We start from the raw sequence: 19,522 nt of genomic DNA, 5'->3' as shown, positions 1-19,522 counted from the left end.
TATGTGTGAGGTTGTTGAGGCTACAGCGTTTATGGGTTCTGAGAGAGCATTATTATAATAATTATCGTCTTATTGTAACGCACAGCTGGAGAAATAGTGCTTCATGCATTTCTGAGTCCGAACGGAAAACAAGAGATGGAGGTAAACAGTAATTAGAAGGTGATGTTCATATGGGAATATACAGCATGATAGTTATTTGAACACTTACCGATGGGCCTCTGGTGCTGGAAGTGGGGCCTGTGTGAGATATATAAATGGTGTTATGGTGACATCTACTGGCCAGTGTTAAAGTAAGTGAAGGAGGCTGTTTCTACCGTTGAAAAGGCTGTTAATACCAAGGTACTTAAGTGCAAGTGATTTTACTATAGAGGGCAGTAGCCAGGATTATATAAATTCCAGCAACATAGAGTAAGAAATCTCTGACTAGCCATTAAAAAAGTCTGCGATTACTCCTTCATTCTATTCATTTATTGAACTGTTCAGTTGTATATTAATTATCTACATAAATGATAATTAAGATGATATTTCAAGGCCTCCCTCACGCATCGAATTGCAGTAGAAGTATTTTAAATTTATTCATAGTTTATATTAACATTTTTGAGGAGTATAAAGATGGGCGAATTTAAAGACACTTAGTCTAAACGATATCAGAATTGGCAATCGAAGTCTACCATGTGCAATTTGTGTTGAATTATGGAATCTAAACTGCTCCTCAGACTGTTAAAACCATCAGGATTTCCGGAGGCAACACCGAGAACCTGACCTCTCTGTCCTCGGTTCAACTGTGTTGTGGATTTATTGTGCGTGTCTGTGGTTGTCTCGCAGAGGAATTTAAAAGTGAGCATCACCGTACTGACTAGGAGCTCCGGCAGAGCAAGTATTCAGATCCTTTACTTTAGTAACAGTAGCAATACCAAGGTGTAAAAAAAAAAAAATGCTTCACTGCAAGCGAAAGTCCTGCCTTCAGAACTGCCCTTAAGCAAAAGAACAGCACTTTTACCAGCAATTGTAGTTCAGAGTAGTCAAAGTAAAAATACACATTATATGTTGCATACTGGCTCCTTTCTTTCAGCCACTATATAACCAGTATCATGCATAATATTTTTACGCCTAATTATATTGTGTCTTCCGTAATTCAGATTTACTACACTATGTCTGTATATTTCAGAAATGACGACGTCCTCCTCAGTCAGGCCAGCATCCCTGCTCCCTGACCCAAGAGATGTGAATGACATTTTGCGCCCGGCCACCCAGCACGTCATAATACCCATGGCAGCCAATCGTATTTCAGAAACTGTGCACCGTGGCCGGACGAGCAGCTGCCGCGTCCAATCGGAGTTTAGCGACGGCCGTCGGTGCCCGCCTTCGCCCAGCGTGCGACCAATCAATACGCAGCATCAATTACTAATTCATTACCTCGCGAAGGGGAGTGACGCAGTTATTGTAGATCTGTAGATACTCCATGCTTTTTTTCACATGACCTGAAATAACATTTTTTATTTCAAGCCGTGGACGTAAAATTCCTCAATAACACAGGAAACGAGAGGGGTTCCCGCTGTCATCCGGCGGGGGGGGGGCCTGTATGTCGAATCTCTGCGCCCCTTGAATTTGGATGCCATTCCGGTTGGAGGTTGCGGTGGACCCCGAGGACTAGATGCGATAACCAGGACGAGATATGCCGCAGCCGAAGTCACGAAAAATCGCCATCCTCGGGTACAGATCCGTAGGTGAGTTCCGACCCGGCGAGATGTGGAGGGGAAATGACGCCCGCGGGGCCTCGGACGCGAGGCCGGGGATAGATTTCAGCGGCCTTTCGGGTCAATTTGAGTCCATTGTGAGGGCGGCTTACGCCTCCTGGACTAGACTTAAATTGTAGGAAGTAGGATCCATCACGCAGCATCTCAAGAGTGGGCGAACGAGCGCCACCAGGTGAGACGTGGCCTTGTGGTCGCTAGCACACGGGGGCCTCGCACGGCGGATATTTTACGCTAACTCGCCCTCTTGCCGATGCGCATCTGTCCATGACCCCAGCCCCCCCGGGCTGCGCGGGTCAGTGCCCGCTCGCCTTGTCGGATCCGAGACCCGAGGACCGGAAGGATGGTTCAGGGTGGCGAGATGGCACACACGCGTAGCGCCGCGACCGGAGGCCCAGCCAGCCATGCCAGCACTAACAGAAAACAAACAAAACAAAAAAACATGTAATATTCCCATGGAGACTTGCAACGTGTTTACTGTTGCCTCCTCCATAGAGAGTTGCTGCACTTTAACCTCTGTACGATTTGTAAACATCTCCCACGGTATCACTATAGGGTTTCGTGTGGTGTATGTTGTCACCTGAAGTTTTAGCTTTCCTGGTATTCAAATAGTATTTCTGTCCATCTAATATTGAAAACGTCTGAAGCTTTGAACGTTTTGTCTCTCTTCCCTGCATCTGGTGGGCCCCTGTTTCTAATGATGACCTGTTTTTTTGTTGTTGTTTTTTTTTTTTTTGCAGGAAAGTCCTCTTTGACAATTCAGTTTGTGGAAGGCCAGTTCGTCGACTCCTATGACCCCACAATAGAAAACAGTAAGTGGGGATCTAGTGGAGTGCTACACCTTCAACACACGAACAGGGTCTCCCCCCGGGGAACTGTTCGAGAGGAGGTGCTGAGCAACCCAGACCCTGTGCGTCTCATCTGTTACCCTCGGACCGACTGTGACATGCACTCCGTTCACAAGGGCACACCTAGCTAGAACTAATGCAGTCCGGTAATAGAGCCTCCCTTCGTGAAGGTTACATGGTACAGCTTTGTTGAGCTGCGTCGTGTATTGTGTTATACCGGGGTGTCACCATTATTTAGCCCACACTCATTGATATAAATGGGATGGACAAAGTCGTAGAAGCAGCTGCCAGTATAACGCAACACAGTTAAACAGCACCACAAACTAAATCTTACAAAATGTATTAATTAATTAATAATAGTTGCATATTATTTTTCTTTCAGTCAGCAAATCGGTTAGTCGAGAAACTGTTTCGTCCCCTCATCTCTTTGTTGTCCTCGTATGTGAGGCACGCTCCGTAATATCCTTAGACACTTCCGCCATTCATCGGTTATTCATGTGTGATGACATGTTTGATTATCAAGCTGTTGGTCAAAGCCCGACAACATTGTTATACATAGTCAACTCAAGTAAATGTTATTCATATTGCCCCAAAACGCTTAAAGAAAAAAAGAAAAAAAAAAAAGCAAGAATTGGAAGTATGATTGAAATCAATATATTGATTGATGTTTGACCTAAAAAAAAAAACTTCTCATCAGAAGGTCCACTTACTTGGTGGTTCCAGAGCTTTCAGCTACATCTTGTGACCGTCCTCAGTGGATGGGGTTGCTCAGTCTTCTCGGTTGCCATGGAGCTGGTTTAGTTGTCATCACATGACCTAAGTATGGCATTTCGGTCACATGATAACAAGTGGTTGTATATCATGATATTCACTCGGAGTTTTTCATGCAACATACAGTATATGGCCGCGACTGACGATTATTAACGGCTAATCTGCTTATTATTTTCTCGATTAATCGATTAATTGTTTGATCTAGAAAATGTCAGAAAATAGTGAAAAATATCTGTCACATTTTTTTCAGATTCCTCTGTGATTTTATCATGTTTCTTATTTTGTCTGACCAGTGGGGTCCAAAACTCAGATTTGCTCACAGCAAATTCTCACATTTAAGAAGGTGGAACTAAAAAAATATTTAGGAGTTTTGCTTAAAGATGACTTAAACAATTCATCAGTTATCAAAATAGATGGTGATTTATGCTGAGTAAATAATCAATAAGTCAGTGCAGCTCTAATAATATATATACATAATTCAATATGTATATCGTTACATATCATTACGTTAATCACATTGACCTTGATGATGAATGGATGTGATGTGTGATGCCAGACAATAATCTTCCTAATTTTTAATATTGTGCCTCATTTTGTTTTTTGTTTTTTTTAAAATAAATGTCGCACGTTATCGTTAATCTGAATTGTGCATCATGATAACTCTATTATTTGATTTCACTGAAAGATTATAATTTACAATGTCACTGAATTGTTAACCAGCAGGGTGCAATGTTCCCTCTAAACCAATGTGTCCAAACACTACACCAACTGATTTCTCCAGTTTCCACACTTTCAATCAAACTTTCTTTTGAAAAACTTTTCATAAATCCACTGGTATAATAGTTGGTCTAAATTAAACCCTGCTGACTCTCTGATTGGTATATGCCATGACATCCCCGGCTTAGATAGTGGCCTTGCTTGAAGGTACTTTAAAAGTACATTTTGCTGAAGGAGAGAACATGCAGTATTCCATCAACCTCCTAAACACACATATCCACAGACACTCTGGAGATTTGAGTCTGAACTTTTGCCTGCAGGCTGTTTCTCTTTTTTCCCAACATGTTTGCTCACATACCACCCTGCGTTTCTCGACTGTGTGGCCTGTATCTATAAATAATCCCTGGATGCCTAACATAAAGTGAAGTATCAGCATTATCAGCGAGATGCTGCAGGCAGTGCTATTCCTAAGTCCCGCTGTAGATAATATGACCCATCCCCAGGCAGTTATTGACATTCCTGTGCCGAATGAACTCAGTGGTCCCATGCAAACCAAAATGGATCCATAACTGGGTTGTGTCTTGTATGTCTCAAGATCTGCAGACGGAAAATGTTGAGAAATGAAGAGACAGTCGGCTATACAGTATATGACTCTTTCTTGCTCTATTTTTTCTTGTTGGCTGTGTTATTTTAAATGGAAACTTTGTCACTCTCCATCCATTAAAATGTTTAATTTGGAATTCCTATTGGTTAATTTCTGATTTGTCTTTTCTCTTAACTGCAGCGTTTACCAAAATGATCACGATAAATGGACAAGAGTACCATCTTCAGCTGGTAGACACAGCAGGGCAGGTATGACGCAGTGCGCTCTTTATTAGCCTGTCAGTGGTTTATTGATTTTTAAGTAAATATGTGTGCGTATAGTGATGTAATTTCATAGTTTGGTGTTAATTCTGCTTCATTAATTTGTCAGTATGAGGTCTGATATCTTCATCTTCAAACCTGTATCGCTGGATACTTATTTTTTCTTCTCTCTCTGTCTCCACAGGATGAGTACTCTATCTTCCCACAGACTTACTCCATAGATATCAACGGTTACATTCTGGTCTATTCAGTTACATCTAATAAAAGGTATACTTTTACATCCCCTTTGTGAAGACAAAACAAATATCTGTTACGTTCTGTATAATGAGTCGGACTGTGTAAAGTTCACGAATGCTGGACAAGAAACTTTCCCCTCATTTCTTCCAGCTTTGAAGTTGTACAAGTTATCCATGAAAAACTGTTGGACATGGTGGGAAAGGTTCAGTGAGTATCACCTGTTCTCCTTTTACTGCATAATGCGTTTCAAGACATATGTAATATATCATGCATGAATGACATCGTGCCGTTTACTTTCCCTCCAACGCAGAGTACCAATTATGCTTGTCGGAAACAAGAACGACCTACATATGGAGCGGTATGTCCTGACACACACTTCAATCGTGGATCGGGTCCACTATATACAGTAGGCATACACATGGGTCAAAGCACTTGTCAGGTTTAATCATCGTTTCTGTTCAGTTTCCTCGTAATTTCAGAGGCTCCCATTGGCAGAAATGAAGAATTCAGCATTTCTAACATATGAGACCAAAACAAAAATACAGAACAGATGTTAATATTTGGTTCAAAGAGGAGCCAAATAAAGGCGGCAGCCTTTTCACCAAGAGAGCCTGTTAAAACTTGTCGCTGTGTGTTTGTGTAGTCCTTCAAACACAGCATACCAAGGACCAGGTAGATTCTATCTACCTGGTTCTGTTAAAGGCAGATTTCCCAGGAAGTAAACTCTTTGGGTTTGTCAAAGTCGACTCTGCGGCCTTGCTGTGAAATATGAATGTCTTTTGCTGTCCATGTGATTGTTTTTCCTTTAGAGTGATCAGTTGTGAAGAGGGAAAAGCGTTAGCCGAATCCTGGAACGCTGCCTTCATGGAGTCCTCAGCTAAAGAGAACCAGGTAAGAGCCGAGGCTGTACAGATAATATCCACCAGCAAGTACTTTTGGATTTAATGGTTATCAACGACTATTGATCTATCTATTTGAAAAAATACCAATTTACAGTTACATTTTAGGCCAAAAAAGAATAGTAGTTATGCATATAGGGCAACACAATGGTTAGCACTGTCGCCCCACAGCAAGAAGGTTCGAACCTGGCCAGGTAGGGCCTTTCTGTGTGGAGTGTGCATGTTCTCTCTGAACTTGCGTGGGTTTCCTCCCACGGTCCAAAGACATTCAGGTCAGGTCGACTGGCTAACTCAATTGCCCTTAGGTGTGAATGTGACTGTGAATGGTTGCCTGATAGCTAAAGGATAAGCAGGTATAGATAATGGATGGATGGATGGATGGATGGATGGAATGATGGGTGGTTACTGAGACGCATTTGTTGATTGAATAGTGACAAATGTTTTGTGTGACTGGTATGACAAAGGCCTCAGTCTAATGTTAAGTTATCATCCTAAAGGTCGAACTCTGTCTATTTTGCTCACTTGTCATAGGGAGTAACTACACGGCCCGTGAAAACAGTTGTATAACGTCTTCTGTGGCTCTGAAGGGACTTTCCTAAAGTCTAAAAACAGTACCACGAGGAGACTTGGAGACTGCGAGTTCGGAACAGAAAATTTGAGGGCTTGGAGATTGAAAGGCATTTACCGGATATTAAGTTGCATTATGGGTGTAGGAAGTGTGGGATCCAACATTTTTATAGCTTGACCCAAACTAGGGACATAAGGTCAGGACATCTCTGCTTCCACTTTTGTCCATTCTTGTTGTCTCTCTATAAAAGTTGTTTCGTGCTGAATCCGCCTTAAATGGATTTTCACTTACTGCCAGTTAACTACAGGTGTTGCAAATCAACCAGAACTGAAATACTTGGTAAGGACTATAAATAAATTTAAAGCTGCCCTAATCTTTTTTTTTTTTTTTAGATTAACAATGGATCAGTTTATTCGCAGTTTATTCGTAGTGTGAAAGGTGTCACGCCCACAGAGAATTATCACCCACCTCTGCAGCTTGTCTCAGATCTGTGAAGTGTTTGCTGTTTTTCTTTTTAAGGCTGACAACGTTAAGTCTTTGGTTCCCTCACTGTGTCCAGCTGCAGTGGGCAGCCGTTTACAGTGAAAAGGCCCACTGTACGCTAGCTAGCTTCCCAGCACCACAAAGCACACAGGCCAAGTTCGTGACTAGTTCGTGACAAGTTCGTGACTCTTTAGCTGCTAAAAGCTCCAGTCGGGAGCTTTTAGCAGCTAAAGAGCCAGACATTACCTCAGGAGTTGGTGGAGAGCAAACCGTAGCTAAAGGGAGATAGTCTGCTCCACCTTTAAGTAAGCCACTATTTGCTGACAAGTTCTCCATATCAACTTAATAACAGGAAGATACTTAATGTCGGTGTTCTCTTTACAGCTTGCTTTGTTGACCCCAAGTGGCCAAAAGTGCAGCTTTAGCAATTTTTAGAAAGTTTATCCACCACAGCCTCCAAGATACAGCATACTGTAGCCACTGTTCTTTAGATATTATTCATTTTCTAGGGAGAGCTTAAAGTCTGGCCAACATAAGCTAATAATCATCATCAAACTTAAAACGTGCAAAAGAAGTCAGTTTTTTGAAACCCTCTCTCCATTTTCTGGTGAATGTGTTTCCCTCCACAATTAAGTTTCACGTTCAGGAAGTCGGCTAATCTGCCTCAAATCAAGTTAGGAAGCAGGATTGCTTGGCTGTGTGTAGGAGCACATAAAAACAATACCATCTCTGTTGTAACTAAAGCCGGAGAGGCTCCACTGGATGTAGTGCGTTTGCTGCTAGAAAATTCAAAGTGGTGTGACTGACGCATGTGACAGCATCTTGTGTGTGTGTGTGTGTGTGTGTGTGTGTTTGTCTCGTTTTTTCTCAGACGGCCGTGGAGGTTTTCCGGAGGATGATCCTGGAGGCAGAGAAGATGGACGGCAGCGTGCAGCCAGGAAAAACATCCTGCTCCATGATGTAGAGCCGCCCAATCAACACACAGGACACTGCACTGGGATATCCCGTTACTTGAAGGCTAGCTGCCAGTTCTCCTCCACCTCAGCTGACTGCACCCCCCAGGGTCCTAAATATCCAATACTGTCTATTTATGGCTCTGAGTCCACTGTTATTTATCAGTATTTCCTATTCCCTTTTGTCATCCTGGTTTTTTTTTTGTGTGTTTGATTTAAAAAAAAAAAAGAAAAAAAAAAAAGGATGAGTGGTGTTTCCCTTGTCTTATATTTCCCACAATCCACCCCTCCTCTATGTCTGTGCTCAGCACTGATGCAAAACACAGAACATCATATGGGTGTATCAGAAAAAAATGTTTTCCTGTGCTCAGTAATGATGACAACCGTAACTAAGACAGTAATGGCTTGATGCATCTTAGCTTCTCATTATACAGCTCATGGTTTACGAGCCCTTATCTGTTTAAATAACACAAGATAGGAGAAGAAGAAGAGAAATGTCATGTCTGCCATGCATACACTCTGAAAATGGTTAAGTAAACACAGACGTTTCTTCTGATACATCACCAGCTGTTTGGTCACTCCAACATACAGCTCTTTTTCTACTTCATCTCCACGCAGTACCCACATCTCTGTCCCTCAGTTTGTTTTCATAGCGGTTACCGTCAGCCAAAAGATCTGCATCCATTTTCTAATGTTGAAAATGTTGTACAAATGTTTTTGATTGTAATCATTAAAGCAAAAAGTGGTTATGTAAAGCAGGCCTGAGTGCGGATTATTCGCTTTGCTGATGATTGGGATTTTATTCACATGGAACTCAGGACAAGTTTATCTATTTAGAACTTGTCAAAGATAAATCAATGCGCTTTAGGGATAAAAAGAAAATAATAAATACAGTAAATGCGCAACTTTAAAAGTTTAAAATAACCAGAAAGGGTGCAAGATTCAACTGCAGGGAGGAATCTAATGATTCAGTGTTGCGCAAGAAAAAAACCAAACCACTTACTATAAGGAGAAACAGGAAAAACACAAAAAGGAAAACAGTTAAGTAGAAGGAACCACAAGGTAACATTAGTAAAAATGATCCACCAATAGTAGAAACCTGTTGTTTCTACTATTGGTGGTTGTTTTCTGTGAACATTCAGTAAAGTAACGGAGAATGAGCCTAATTTCTGTAGTTGCAGGTTACAGACAGCACGTCACAGCGGGAACAAAAACTAGCCAGATGTGAACCAGACGCTACACCACTAGCCTTTGAGCCTTCGCTTTGGCTGTTGGAATTCAAAATTCACTTAGCGTCTTAAAAACTGAACACCAGAACATCCAAGCAGTCCTCTAACATGTTGAGCTATTTAGTTAAGAACTGTTTCCTATTTCTTTGAGCTTTCTTCTGGGTGCCGTCCAAAGGAAAAGTTGGGACAAGCACTGGCAGATCAAGTGGCCAAGAGGTGGCCAAGAGGAGTAACGGGACCATTCAGACGTTGTGACGTTGTGGGTTTGATCCTCAGGCAACTGGTTGTACTTGGAAATGCCGCCCCCAGAAGAAAGCCTTGAAGGCTGGAACATACAGAGAAAGTGATGCTGGTGAGATTTCTCTGGGAGTCAGAGGACTGTTTGGTAGCTTTAGGGTTGTGGGTTTGATCCCCGTGAGATGCATTGAATTTTGAAGCTCGGTGGAGAGAGTAAAAACTTCTGAGAAATAGAGCTCAAGTGTTTCTGTTCAAACAGCTGGAGGCATGCGCTATATATAGTAAAATTAAACACATACATGCATATATACTGAGCCTCAGAGGGTTCAAACTCTCCCTCAAGTCTTCTGAAGGAGCACTTAACACAATGAAATACTTGGACTGACAACTGACCCATCTTTCCCAGAGCCTTTGAATATTTGATTTGAGTGCTGGACTTCGAGATTCACTGCAGAGCCTGACGATCGAATCCAAGACCTCAAAACTCCAGAGAAGTCCTCTTACTCCCTCTGCTATTGAACAGACACATTTAAGTTGGATTTCGAAGAGATTTCGACTATTTCCATCGGACACTGGTCTTTCATCTTGACTCCTATATCTTCTGGAAGTTTGTTCCAGCGCTTTCTAGAGTAACTAAATGCTGCCTCTGCCTGTTTTCTGATGATTTAGGAACAGTTGATGAACAGCCGATCAACAGAGACTGAGAGGTTCCATCATGTTAAAAGATAATCAGAGATGTATTTTGCTCTTACACTGATTAGAAATGTGTTGACAGAATTATTTTAAATCCTAATGAAAGCTCCTTGAGGGACTTTTTTTTGGAGACCTGAGAAATGACCATTACAATAAATCAGCCTGCTGGAAATAAGTCCATGAGTAAGATTTTGTAACTCCTGATCATTAATCCTCTGAATCCTGCTGTGTTTTTTAGGATCATGGCAAATTTTGATATTGACTCGATGTGGCTGTTTAAAAAGCCTGGAAAAGTCAAAGATTTTCAAACATAAGAATTAGCACAGGCACACGCTCTTTTTTCAAACTCCTTTATTTGTCAGGGTAATGGGTTTAAAGTGTTTATTTTATTAATATTTTTAAGTAGCTGCTTTGAATTCATTGTAGGTGCTCACATCGGGAAGCTGCCTGCAGCAGGGGAATGAATTCCTTGCTCTCAGGTACTCCAATTCATCGTAATGTTCTTGGATTTTTATATTGAATTTTAAAAGGTGTTGCACATGTCATCACTACAACACTTTATATCGATGTAGGCATTCATCTTCAGCATTTCGCAGTCGGAAAGAGCCATGCATTTCTGGTATTGGCCATCTGAGAAAGTGGAAAAAAAAATGAAAAAGTTGGCTTTAACAAAAGCCTTTTATTATTCAAGAAGCACCTCACTGTAGTAGAGACAATGTTTTCTCCAATTGTTGTACGATTCACAAACATTTGACAGTTTCAGTTATTTTACATTCAGGTGACGTTCTGCTGATCTTGACAGATACTGCTTAAGAAATTTTAAGTAAGTTACCGTCAAATCTTTCTTAAAATATACCAATGGCAGTTTTTCAAAAGTGAAAACAATTAACTTCATTCACCAGCTCTGCCCTTTGCCCTCTAATTTTGGTGCCATGGTCTGCACGCAAAAGTTTTTCTTCAGCAAACTACTCCCTTAACTAGGATTCAAAAATTATATTTATGCTTTACTGTAGTTTATGTACTGCCAGTTTTGAGTCTACGTATTTCTTACTGATTGGATATTCTGAGTGTTTTGAGAAACATACGTGGTGCTTTGAGGAACCGGGTGGCAGCACAGCCATCCTTCTCTGGATTACAAGTCTCTACAGTGAGCTCACAGGTTCCTCCGGCCTTTTTGGGGACACAGTGGTGGCAGTTCAGGGCTTCACCTGGGAACAATAACAGCAAGAAAACATTCCAGCCATTGTCCTTTTTTTTCTGGCCTCGGTGATTCTCATTCAGTTCTGTCAAAATGTGGCCATTTTTGTTCGTCCCAGGAATCTATCCTGTGCCAAACAGTGTTTGCAAGTTATTAAAGTTTGATTTAGTCTACTTAGATGTTAAAGGAAGAGGATAGAGACACATGGGATGATAAGACTCCTCCAGTCTGTTGCAAAGTGAAAAGAACTGTCTTTGAGTTCCTGACAGGTCGGCTGTGAGCGTGCTCCTGTGCAGTAAAAGAGAAAGCAGATCTCCCTGTTGCACAGCAGCGGAGGCTGTGTTTATTCAGTGGAGAGTCAGTGACATACTCACCAGCTGTAAACAGCAGGGCGACGGTTAAAGCCAAGACCAACAACTTCATTGTTTCGTTCAATAATGCAGCCTATGAGAGATAAAGCACGGATTTGATAACACAACATGTACTGCACTTTGAGTACTCCTGATTTCATGCCGTGTCTTCTATTGCATAGCGTTTTACTGTGAGGCATGACTGTGTAAAGTCTTTTTAGATGTGATTATCTTATAATTTTTAGGAAGTGATTTGAAATATATAGTCTTAACTAATTCTGAGCTCATGCACAGCGATACTGACATTTGGTAGCAAATATATGGGAAACATTTCTAGCTTATATTGATTTTAAACTGATTGCTATTGAACATATTTTTTAAAAAAAAGCACTGAAAAGGTTAAAGGCACAAAATAAGATAACTCGGCTAAGAGAGAAAACATTTTTTATGTGTACATACCTGGCTGATCTGTCTGCCTGGGTCTCCGCCAATGACTGCCAATGAGATGCATTCATCGACACCTCCTCTTTATATACCTGTTCATAATCTGTCCTGTCATGGTAACGTCCCACTAAGTGGCATACCTCTGTTAAGTCTATATACCTAGCACCTAGCTCGCCTTGGGTACAGTGTGTTCAGGGGTCACAGTTTCCCAATGCTCAGATTCCTGCATTATGCAAGAGCTGTCCTGCCTTTGTCCAGTACAATACGTCATTTATGAGGTTTTTTTTTTTTTTAAATATTAATGCACGCAAGTGTCACAGACTCAAATAAAGATTTCGATTAGTGTACCTCAGAGGATATTAGTCAAAGGTACAGTATGTTTTCTTTAGGTGGTTTAAGTCTGGCCCATATGCGGTGTAATACCTTTGGCTTAGTCTTATTTAACCAACATAAGCACCAGGCATGAATAGACTCAATAAATAAAAAGCACAGAGTCTGAGTTGACTTAAGTAGCACTTGAAATAAAACCAATTAAAGAGATAAAAGGCAGAAAGACTCACGAGCTGTCATACACTTTAAGTCAATGCCTCTAACTCTTAAACAGAGCTTAAACAGAGCTGCACAAAAGATTTAAATTCTTTGGCGCGGAAAAAATATTATCTCCATTCGGTTTGATTTAGGTTTCAATTCAAAACATATACAGAAAATTGATCCCTGAATGGCTGACTGAAAAATACATGTCAATGCTTTACAATAAAAAAAATAAAAAAAGAAGAATTTACTTTAAATCCAGAAGCCTCTTTCATAGAGTGTATATGTCCTCAAGTGTCATTCCTGCAAATAGTCTATTAAAAAGAAAAAAAACCCCACAAAAACCCCAAAGAGGCCAACTGATAAACAAATGGACTGGTATCTATTAAGATACACAGCAAAAGTCCATGTGATTTTTGAATCTTCACGTGAGACAAATGTTTTACACTACTCGTGGCTTTGAATGACTGCTTTAATATTGTGTAAATGCCAAACATTGTTGTACTTACTATTTGGTAAAAATCCACTTCAATATTTTCAAATTGGGTGTTTTGTCTCTGCTACTGTACATGGGGAGATGGAGCTACAGTACATGAAGAACAGGTTTCATCTGTTGCTGTATCTGGGAGTCTTGTCCCTGATTTTCGTTGTGTCAAGGTCTAAATTGATCCAGGGATCCTCTTTGGATCAGCAGCAGAGAAACAACGACAGAGAGGCATCCAAACAGAAAAGCTGGAGGGAAATCTGCTAGCTCGAAAGTAGTTCGGAATTGACCGGGACCACACCTCAATGTTTCCACATTTTCCCAGTTACTCTTTCAACTTGTCATAAGACAGATTTGTCATTGGGCAATTCGTGTCCTTTCACCTCTGCTTTAACTTTCCCTCTCTCTGTGTTTGTTTTGCTCCTCGTCTCCCCTCATCTGGACACAACCCAAATATTACTCTGCAGCCCCAACTCAGTGCAACATCACTCTCAAAGCCCAATCAAAGCAAAATCTCTCTCACTCTTTTGTTTCGCCGTCTACAGCCAAAGTCCAATATCAGCAGTGGTAAATGTAAGGGAAACTGTCCATGTGGCAAAATCTCTAAACCCCCCATTGTTGTGCTTTTGTTGCCTCGGCCTCGCGATACCACCACCCTCTCTCTTGGCCATATATATCTGGGTGTCCAAATTTTTCCACTCTTATACTGTGTGACTAGTTTGGAAGAGCTAACAGTGGAAAATGTCTCAGTACTCAGGAAAGGTGAGTACCACAACAAGGATGCAGCCACAGAGGGGGCTTTCCAAAACCTATGCAGGTGTTTCACAAACAAAAGTAAATCACAAAAGACAGTGATGTTGAGGACCGGTCCAACCTCAGATATTACACTTTACAGCGTTGAATGGCACTTTTGCAAGATATCTTTCTCATTATCTGCAGCTCGGTGTGGTCAGAAATAATCATTGTTGCAGCATAGAAGTGTCTGCTAGGAGAAAAAAATATATTTTAATCTTCACTGTTGTGGCAAAAAAAAAAAAAAAAACAGATCGTGTTCTATGAGGGAAAATGTTTCACTGGGAGGAAGCTGGAAATCTGCAGCGACTGCGACAACTTCCAGGACCGAGGCTTCATGAACAGGGTCAACTCTGTCCGAGTGGAGAGCGGCGCCTTCGTCTGCTTCGACCACCCAGACTTCAAGGGCCAACAGTACATTCTGGAGCACGGAGAGTACCCTGAGTTCCAGCGCTGGAATGCCCATAATGATCACATGGGCTCCTGCAGGCCAATCAGGATGGTAAGAGTGTGTGTGTGTGTGTGTGTGAGACCGAAAGGGACAGACAAATATTTGGTTGGTAAAAAAAAAAAAAAAGGAAAAAAGAAAAAGAGCATCCCAGGCTGGCATAGGCGTGGCCTCGTGTCTGCACGTCTGTTTTTGAGACAAATCAAAGTGAAAATAATTTTAATGATACATGAATTAGTCCTGAATTAGCAGCACAGAGGCATATTAGCAGCTTGCATGTATTTACAGACATAGACTGTGGACTATACATATCATCATACTTAACCTTTAGATTTCCATAAGTGCAGGAGTTTGTGCACACAATATAGTTCATGTCTCATCAAAGGGAAGGCCTTGGCTCTTTGCTGTGAGGTGAAGCCAAACACTGTTGCTATGACTCAGCGAGCTGGCATGTCATTATCCTCCCCAGCATGGAGAGCACTATAGGATGGAGCTGTTCGAGGGAGACAACTTCACTGGCCAGTGTGTGGAGCTGTGCGATGACTGTCCATTTCTGCAAGCACGAGGCCTGACCAAGAACTCTATCAACTCCATCAAGGTTTATGGAGATGGAGCGTACGTGTCTCCGCCGTTTAACCCGCTTGAAGCACACAAGCCTATTCACCATCTGCCAGACTACTCTGGTTCATTATGCTTCACTGATGAATTGCACTTTTTTTTTTTATCACTTATATGACCCAAATCACAAAAGGCATATTTTCTCACATGCCTCTTTTGGTATTTAACCATGCAGATAGTTTTAGTTCTATTTGATAAATTATTAATGAAATTAATGTTAATAAATTAATTAATTTTCTGCACGGTGCTCACAGAGATGAAAAAAAAAAAAAGATTATAAATGAATTTTTGCCTTTATTAGATAGGAGTAGAAAGCAGGCAGGACATGTGGGGAGAGGGAAGGGGGTGACATGCAACACAAGTCCCTAACCATACTCAAATCAGGGATGTTGTGATACATGGTCACCATCTTGAAACCCCCCAAATGAAAAACGGAGTTAAAAAACTTCACCCGCCACATCTCTTTGGGGAAATAGCGTCCTTGTTACTTTAGCCAGGTCGCTAAACACACTTGTCAGCAGTTTTAACGGGGGCTATTTCTCTGGTGAGAGACGCAGTGGTAGTCCCGCTGAAAACTGTTCACAGTGAGGAATGTAGATCATCGTTAGTAACACACTTTCACCTGCATTTGCTCAGATATACATGAATTTAAAGTAAACAGAAGCTTGTGCAGGAGAGGTAGGAAGCCGAACGCTTTTACAAAGACCACTCCTAGAAACTCAGGGCAAGATATACAGAATTACATTAAGGGGAAAAGTAAGAGAAAAGAAATCAACTGGGAATCTGTCTGTTGAATTCTTTTTGAATGCCATTTTTCAATGATTTTAGCAGCACAAACAAAATTCCATTCCCCTCTCATTGTGCTGGGGTGGGGTCAGAAATCTCAAAGTTCCGGTGCCCCGGTGTCCAAGGGGTGTATGGTGCTGATGAGTCACAATGCCCCTGGGCCCGATTCAGGCGGGGGACTCTTGTTGCACACCATTTTGCATTTCTCTCTCTCCACTCATTTCCTGTTATCTCTCCACTCTCCACACTTAAAAATAAAACACCCCCAAAACACACACATATATATATATATATATATATATATATATATATACATATATTTTTAAAGAAAAGTTTTCTATAAAAAATCTAAAAGGTGAATCAAAACTATCTGCATGACTACATGCCACAAAAGGTAAGTGAGAAAATGTGTCATTTAGGAAAATTGTTTGTAGTCATTAAACTTGCCCTTTCAACCATAAGCATCAACTTGAGATGTAAATAAGGCAACTCCGGTAGAATACTGTCAGAAATATGTCACAAAGTTTTTAGAAGTACCTAAAGCACTTTGAAAGTGCCTCATGTACAAATGTTGCCATATACATAAATTTGCCTTGCTCAGACTCTATTTATCCCGTCCTACACAAAATACTGCATAAAATAAATGCATTATTTTTGTTCATTCTTCCAAACAGCTGGGTGCTGTACGAGGAGCCTAACTACCGCGGCCGCATGTACATCGTGGAGAGAGGAAACTACTGCACCCACATGGAGTGGCAGGCAGAGAACCCCAACATCCAGTCTGTTCGCAGGGTGGCAAACTACTTTTAAAACCCTCTCACTGTCGCTGATAATGTGACTGCAGGGATGAGAACACCCGGTGAGGGAAAACACCGTAAATTAATAAAGGATGAAGAAAATGTTTGACATTGCTTGTTGTTTTATTTTTGTACTAAATTATTCAATGGCTGAAATAAAGTAGTGATCCTACAATATTTTCAATCTTATTTCCATTTTTTCTCCTCCAATTCTCACTCGGTGTAAAACTCCTAACTTAACCATTATACTTCACTGTAGAAGTGGCCGCAGGCTATGATTCAGGTAATTGGTTTTCTACTATACGACAAAACTACAAAACCATTAAGTGATGTGCTTTTCCATACACTAATGGATCCTTTATCAAGTGAAGTGAGGTATTCTGGATACCACTGAGCACAGAATGTCAGTTAGATATATGGGAGTTTTATTTATCCAGGAGGGAAATTAAAATGTTTTGATAGTAAAAAAAACAAACTCGTGGCCGGATAATCAGCGAAAAAAAATGCCGTAATCAAAACTCACAGAGACACAAAAAGCAGTCGCTCAGCCTTTTAACACACACACATCCCCCTCATACGAATGCATGTTTGGCAGTCAGCTGTGAACAACAGACACTGTGTATCCTCTCTACATATACACTGAATAAATCAAGAGTGTGAGAGAGAGATATTGCACAGGTTGAAGCAGTATCGGCACATGCCCCAGGGAGCTCTGCTACCACCTAGTGTCATTTATCTATTTTACTGTGAAGTCGTGAGGCTCACCCCCAAGGTTTTCAAAGTGATCACAATGAAGACTCTCAGCTGCGGTGACACAGACGCATAAAAATGTCTGAATGCTTTGGAAAACCCCAGAACAGAGGCTCCAATTTTGAATCACTCATTAATGAACCGATCTCTGTTTGGAGTTCGTCCACCTAAATTCAGTTTGTCCAACAATCTCAAACGCAGTTTTGCATCATGTCATGCACACGGCGTGTATGCATCGCGCGCTGACGCCGTGTACGACGCAGCACGCGGGGCGGGGACAGGCTGGCATATGTCGCATTTAGTCGCGTTGTGCAACGCCGTCAACACCGTAGTTTCACGTTTTTTAAGCACGCTCTCATTCGTCTGGGAATGTCACACCATGGTGGTGGCTGGTGGGCCTTTAATGAGCACTCATGTGCTTTCCCTTCCGACCGTCATGACAACAGAACATCTATCTTTACAAGGTTTCGCTCATGGCCTCTATTGAGTTACAGGGTCAATATAGGATAGCTTAATGAGGAAATACTTTGTCTTGAGTTACGCTCGACGGCACTAGTTTAACAGCGATTACCTATAGCTAACCTTATTCCTAGGCCATTTGCTGCATGAATTGGCTGGCTGTCACCACCACGCCATTAGTCTGGATGTCAAAGACAAGACAAGAGAGGGGCACCTGCGAGCGAGTCTTAATGGCATTTTAACAAGGTCACTGATGATCTTCTGTGACGATGGGATTTTGTTATTTTACACAAAGGACTTCAACTTTGAAAAAGCGTGTGCTAAATGCTGTGCAGCAAACTGCGTGCCAGGACGCTCTGTTGTTGTGGGCAACTGTTCCATTTCAGAGATCTAGTAAAACTTGCTCTAATGGAGGTAAGAACTTCTTAGGGGGAGAGGTTCTACAAGAGAAGCATACCAAAATTACACAGAGGAAAAGAACTTGGACCCTAACTCTTTCAGGAAAATACCTCTATAGGTGATCGTCTGTTGACTGGGAGACTAGCAGAGGGGGCAGGCTGCCCAGTCCTTTGATACAAGACACATCTTTTTATGCAATGTCATAGGTTATTTGGAAACAGACTATTAAAAAAAGAAAAAAGAAAAAAAAAAAAGAGTCATGTTTGGAAATGAAGGAAGATTAATGTCATTCATTTCCTGTTTTGTGATGGCAGTAAAAATGCTTTGCGACCCATTATGATCCACGCTTTGCTCCGTTTGGGTTTTAGCTGCTTGAGTTGTATTTCATATTTAACACTGTGCCGCGGTGAAATGAGTAATTAGAACGAATACATTTTAAATAGCATCTATTGTATCCTGTTACTCCAAATTAGGTCAGCTATTTTTAGCAACGCGACTTATGCATAAAAGATCATTCAGATAGAAAAAGGGGAAAAAAAAAAAAAACCAAAAGAATTGATCATGATCGTGGGGCTGTGAGAGATATTTATCACATTAACACTGACAAAAAAAAAAAGCTATACTATATTGCGTTAATACAGTAGGAGCTAATGCATTTAGATTTTGAATGTGTAAATTCTGGCTAACTGTGCTGGTATACTCTATAGAAAATGATACAATAGTAATAATAATGCTAATGATAATAATAATTACAATAATAATCATATATCATGTGTATGGCTGTATGTATAGCCTGCCTCACCGGACGGTTGACCTTATATCGTTTAATGTAGTTGTACTTTCGCAACTAAAATATTGCAACACGTTATTTCAAAAACAATTCGTATTATTATTATTGTTATTTTAAAAAAAAAAAGAGAGAGAGAAGTCAAACATGCTGCAGTCTTTTTCTACGTGTAACAGGTCAATCCAGTAGGAAATGGCCACAACCATCACTTAACACCTTGGGCTAAACGACATAAAACCGAAAAGTGAGACTGTAAAAAAAAACCAACTCTCGGGCGACAGAAAGCGCAAGTGCTCCATCCGCCGCCACCGGGACAGACGCGAACGCGGAGAGCACTCGGCTCTCCCCGGCACCTCGTATCGCCTTTGTCGGGGTCTCTACGCTTAAATTAATGTGATAATTGCCGATGCGAGGCTAACATAAAGT

The 19,522-nt window shown here is 41.2% G+C and overlaps 3 protein-coding genes across 4 annotated transcripts; 2 read left to right on the top strand and 1 right to left on the bottom strand.

The window, feature by feature from the left end:
* The first annotated feature begins 1,422 nt into the window (after nucleotides 1–1,422).
* LOC120799345 (GTP-binding protein Rheb) lies at nucleotides 1,423–8,856 on the top strand. The gene is made up of 8 exons (XM_040144453.1): nucleotides 1,423–1,727; nucleotides 2,495–2,566; nucleotides 4,875–4,942; nucleotides 5,139–5,221; nucleotides 5,342–5,398; nucleotides 5,502–5,549; nucleotides 6,001–6,082; nucleotides 8,013–8,856. Exons 1-8 carry the CDS (start codon nucleotides 1,676–1,678, stop codon nucleotides 8,103–8,105), a joined length of 555 nt encoding a protein of 184 aa, XP_040000387.1. The 5' UTR covers nucleotides 1,423–1,675; the 3' UTR covers nucleotides 8,106–8,856.
* A 1,759-nt stretch (nucleotides 8,857–10,615) lies between these two features.
* On the bottom strand, nucleotides 10,616–13,638 carry ly97.3 (lymphocyte antigen 97, tandem duplicate 3). Of its 2 annotated transcripts, none has more exons than XM_040144455.1 (4): nucleotides 13,286–13,638; nucleotides 11,826–11,895; nucleotides 11,339–11,461; nucleotides 10,616–10,883 (listed from the first exon to the last, which is right to left on the bottom strand). In XM_040144455.1, exons 2-4 carry the CDS (start codon nucleotides 11,872–11,874, stop codon nucleotides 10,777–10,779), a joined length of 279 nt encoding a protein of 92 aa, XP_040000389.1. In that variant the 5' UTR covers nucleotides 11,875–11,895; nucleotides 13,286–13,638; the 3' UTR covers nucleotides 10,616–10,776. The 2 variants fall into 2 exon arrangements, with proteins under 2 accessions (XP_040000389.1, XP_040000388.1); XM_040144454.1 differs by lacking the exon at nucleotides 13,286–13,638 and adding an exon at nucleotides 12,261–13,264.
* Nucleotides 13,639–13,898: 260 nt separating this feature from the next.
* Nucleotides 13,899–16,798, top strand: LOC120799254 (gamma-crystallin N-A). Its single transcript, XM_040144276.1, has 4 exons — nucleotides 13,899–14,022; nucleotides 14,306–14,554; nucleotides 14,970–15,115; nucleotides 16,579–16,798. The coding sequence occupies exons 1-4, from the start codon at nucleotides 14,002–14,004 to the stop codon at nucleotides 16,712–16,714; spliced, it is 552 nt and encodes a 183-aa protein (XP_040000210.1). The 5' UTR covers nucleotides 13,899–14,001; the 3' UTR covers nucleotides 16,715–16,798.
* The last annotated feature ends 2,724 nt before the right edge of the window (nucleotides 16,799–19,522 follow it).

Source organism: Xiphias gladius, chromosome 14 (genome assembly GCF_016859285.1).
Source record: "Xiphias gladius isolate SHS-SW01 ecotype Sanya breed wild chromosome 14, ASM1685928v1, whole genome shotgun sequence".
NCBI lineage: Eukaryota > Metazoa > Chordata > Actinopteri > Istiophoriformes > Xiphiidae > Xiphias > Xiphias gladius.
Note: the sequence above shows the minus strand (reverse complement) of the source record. Positions and strands in the feature narration are given on the sequence as shown.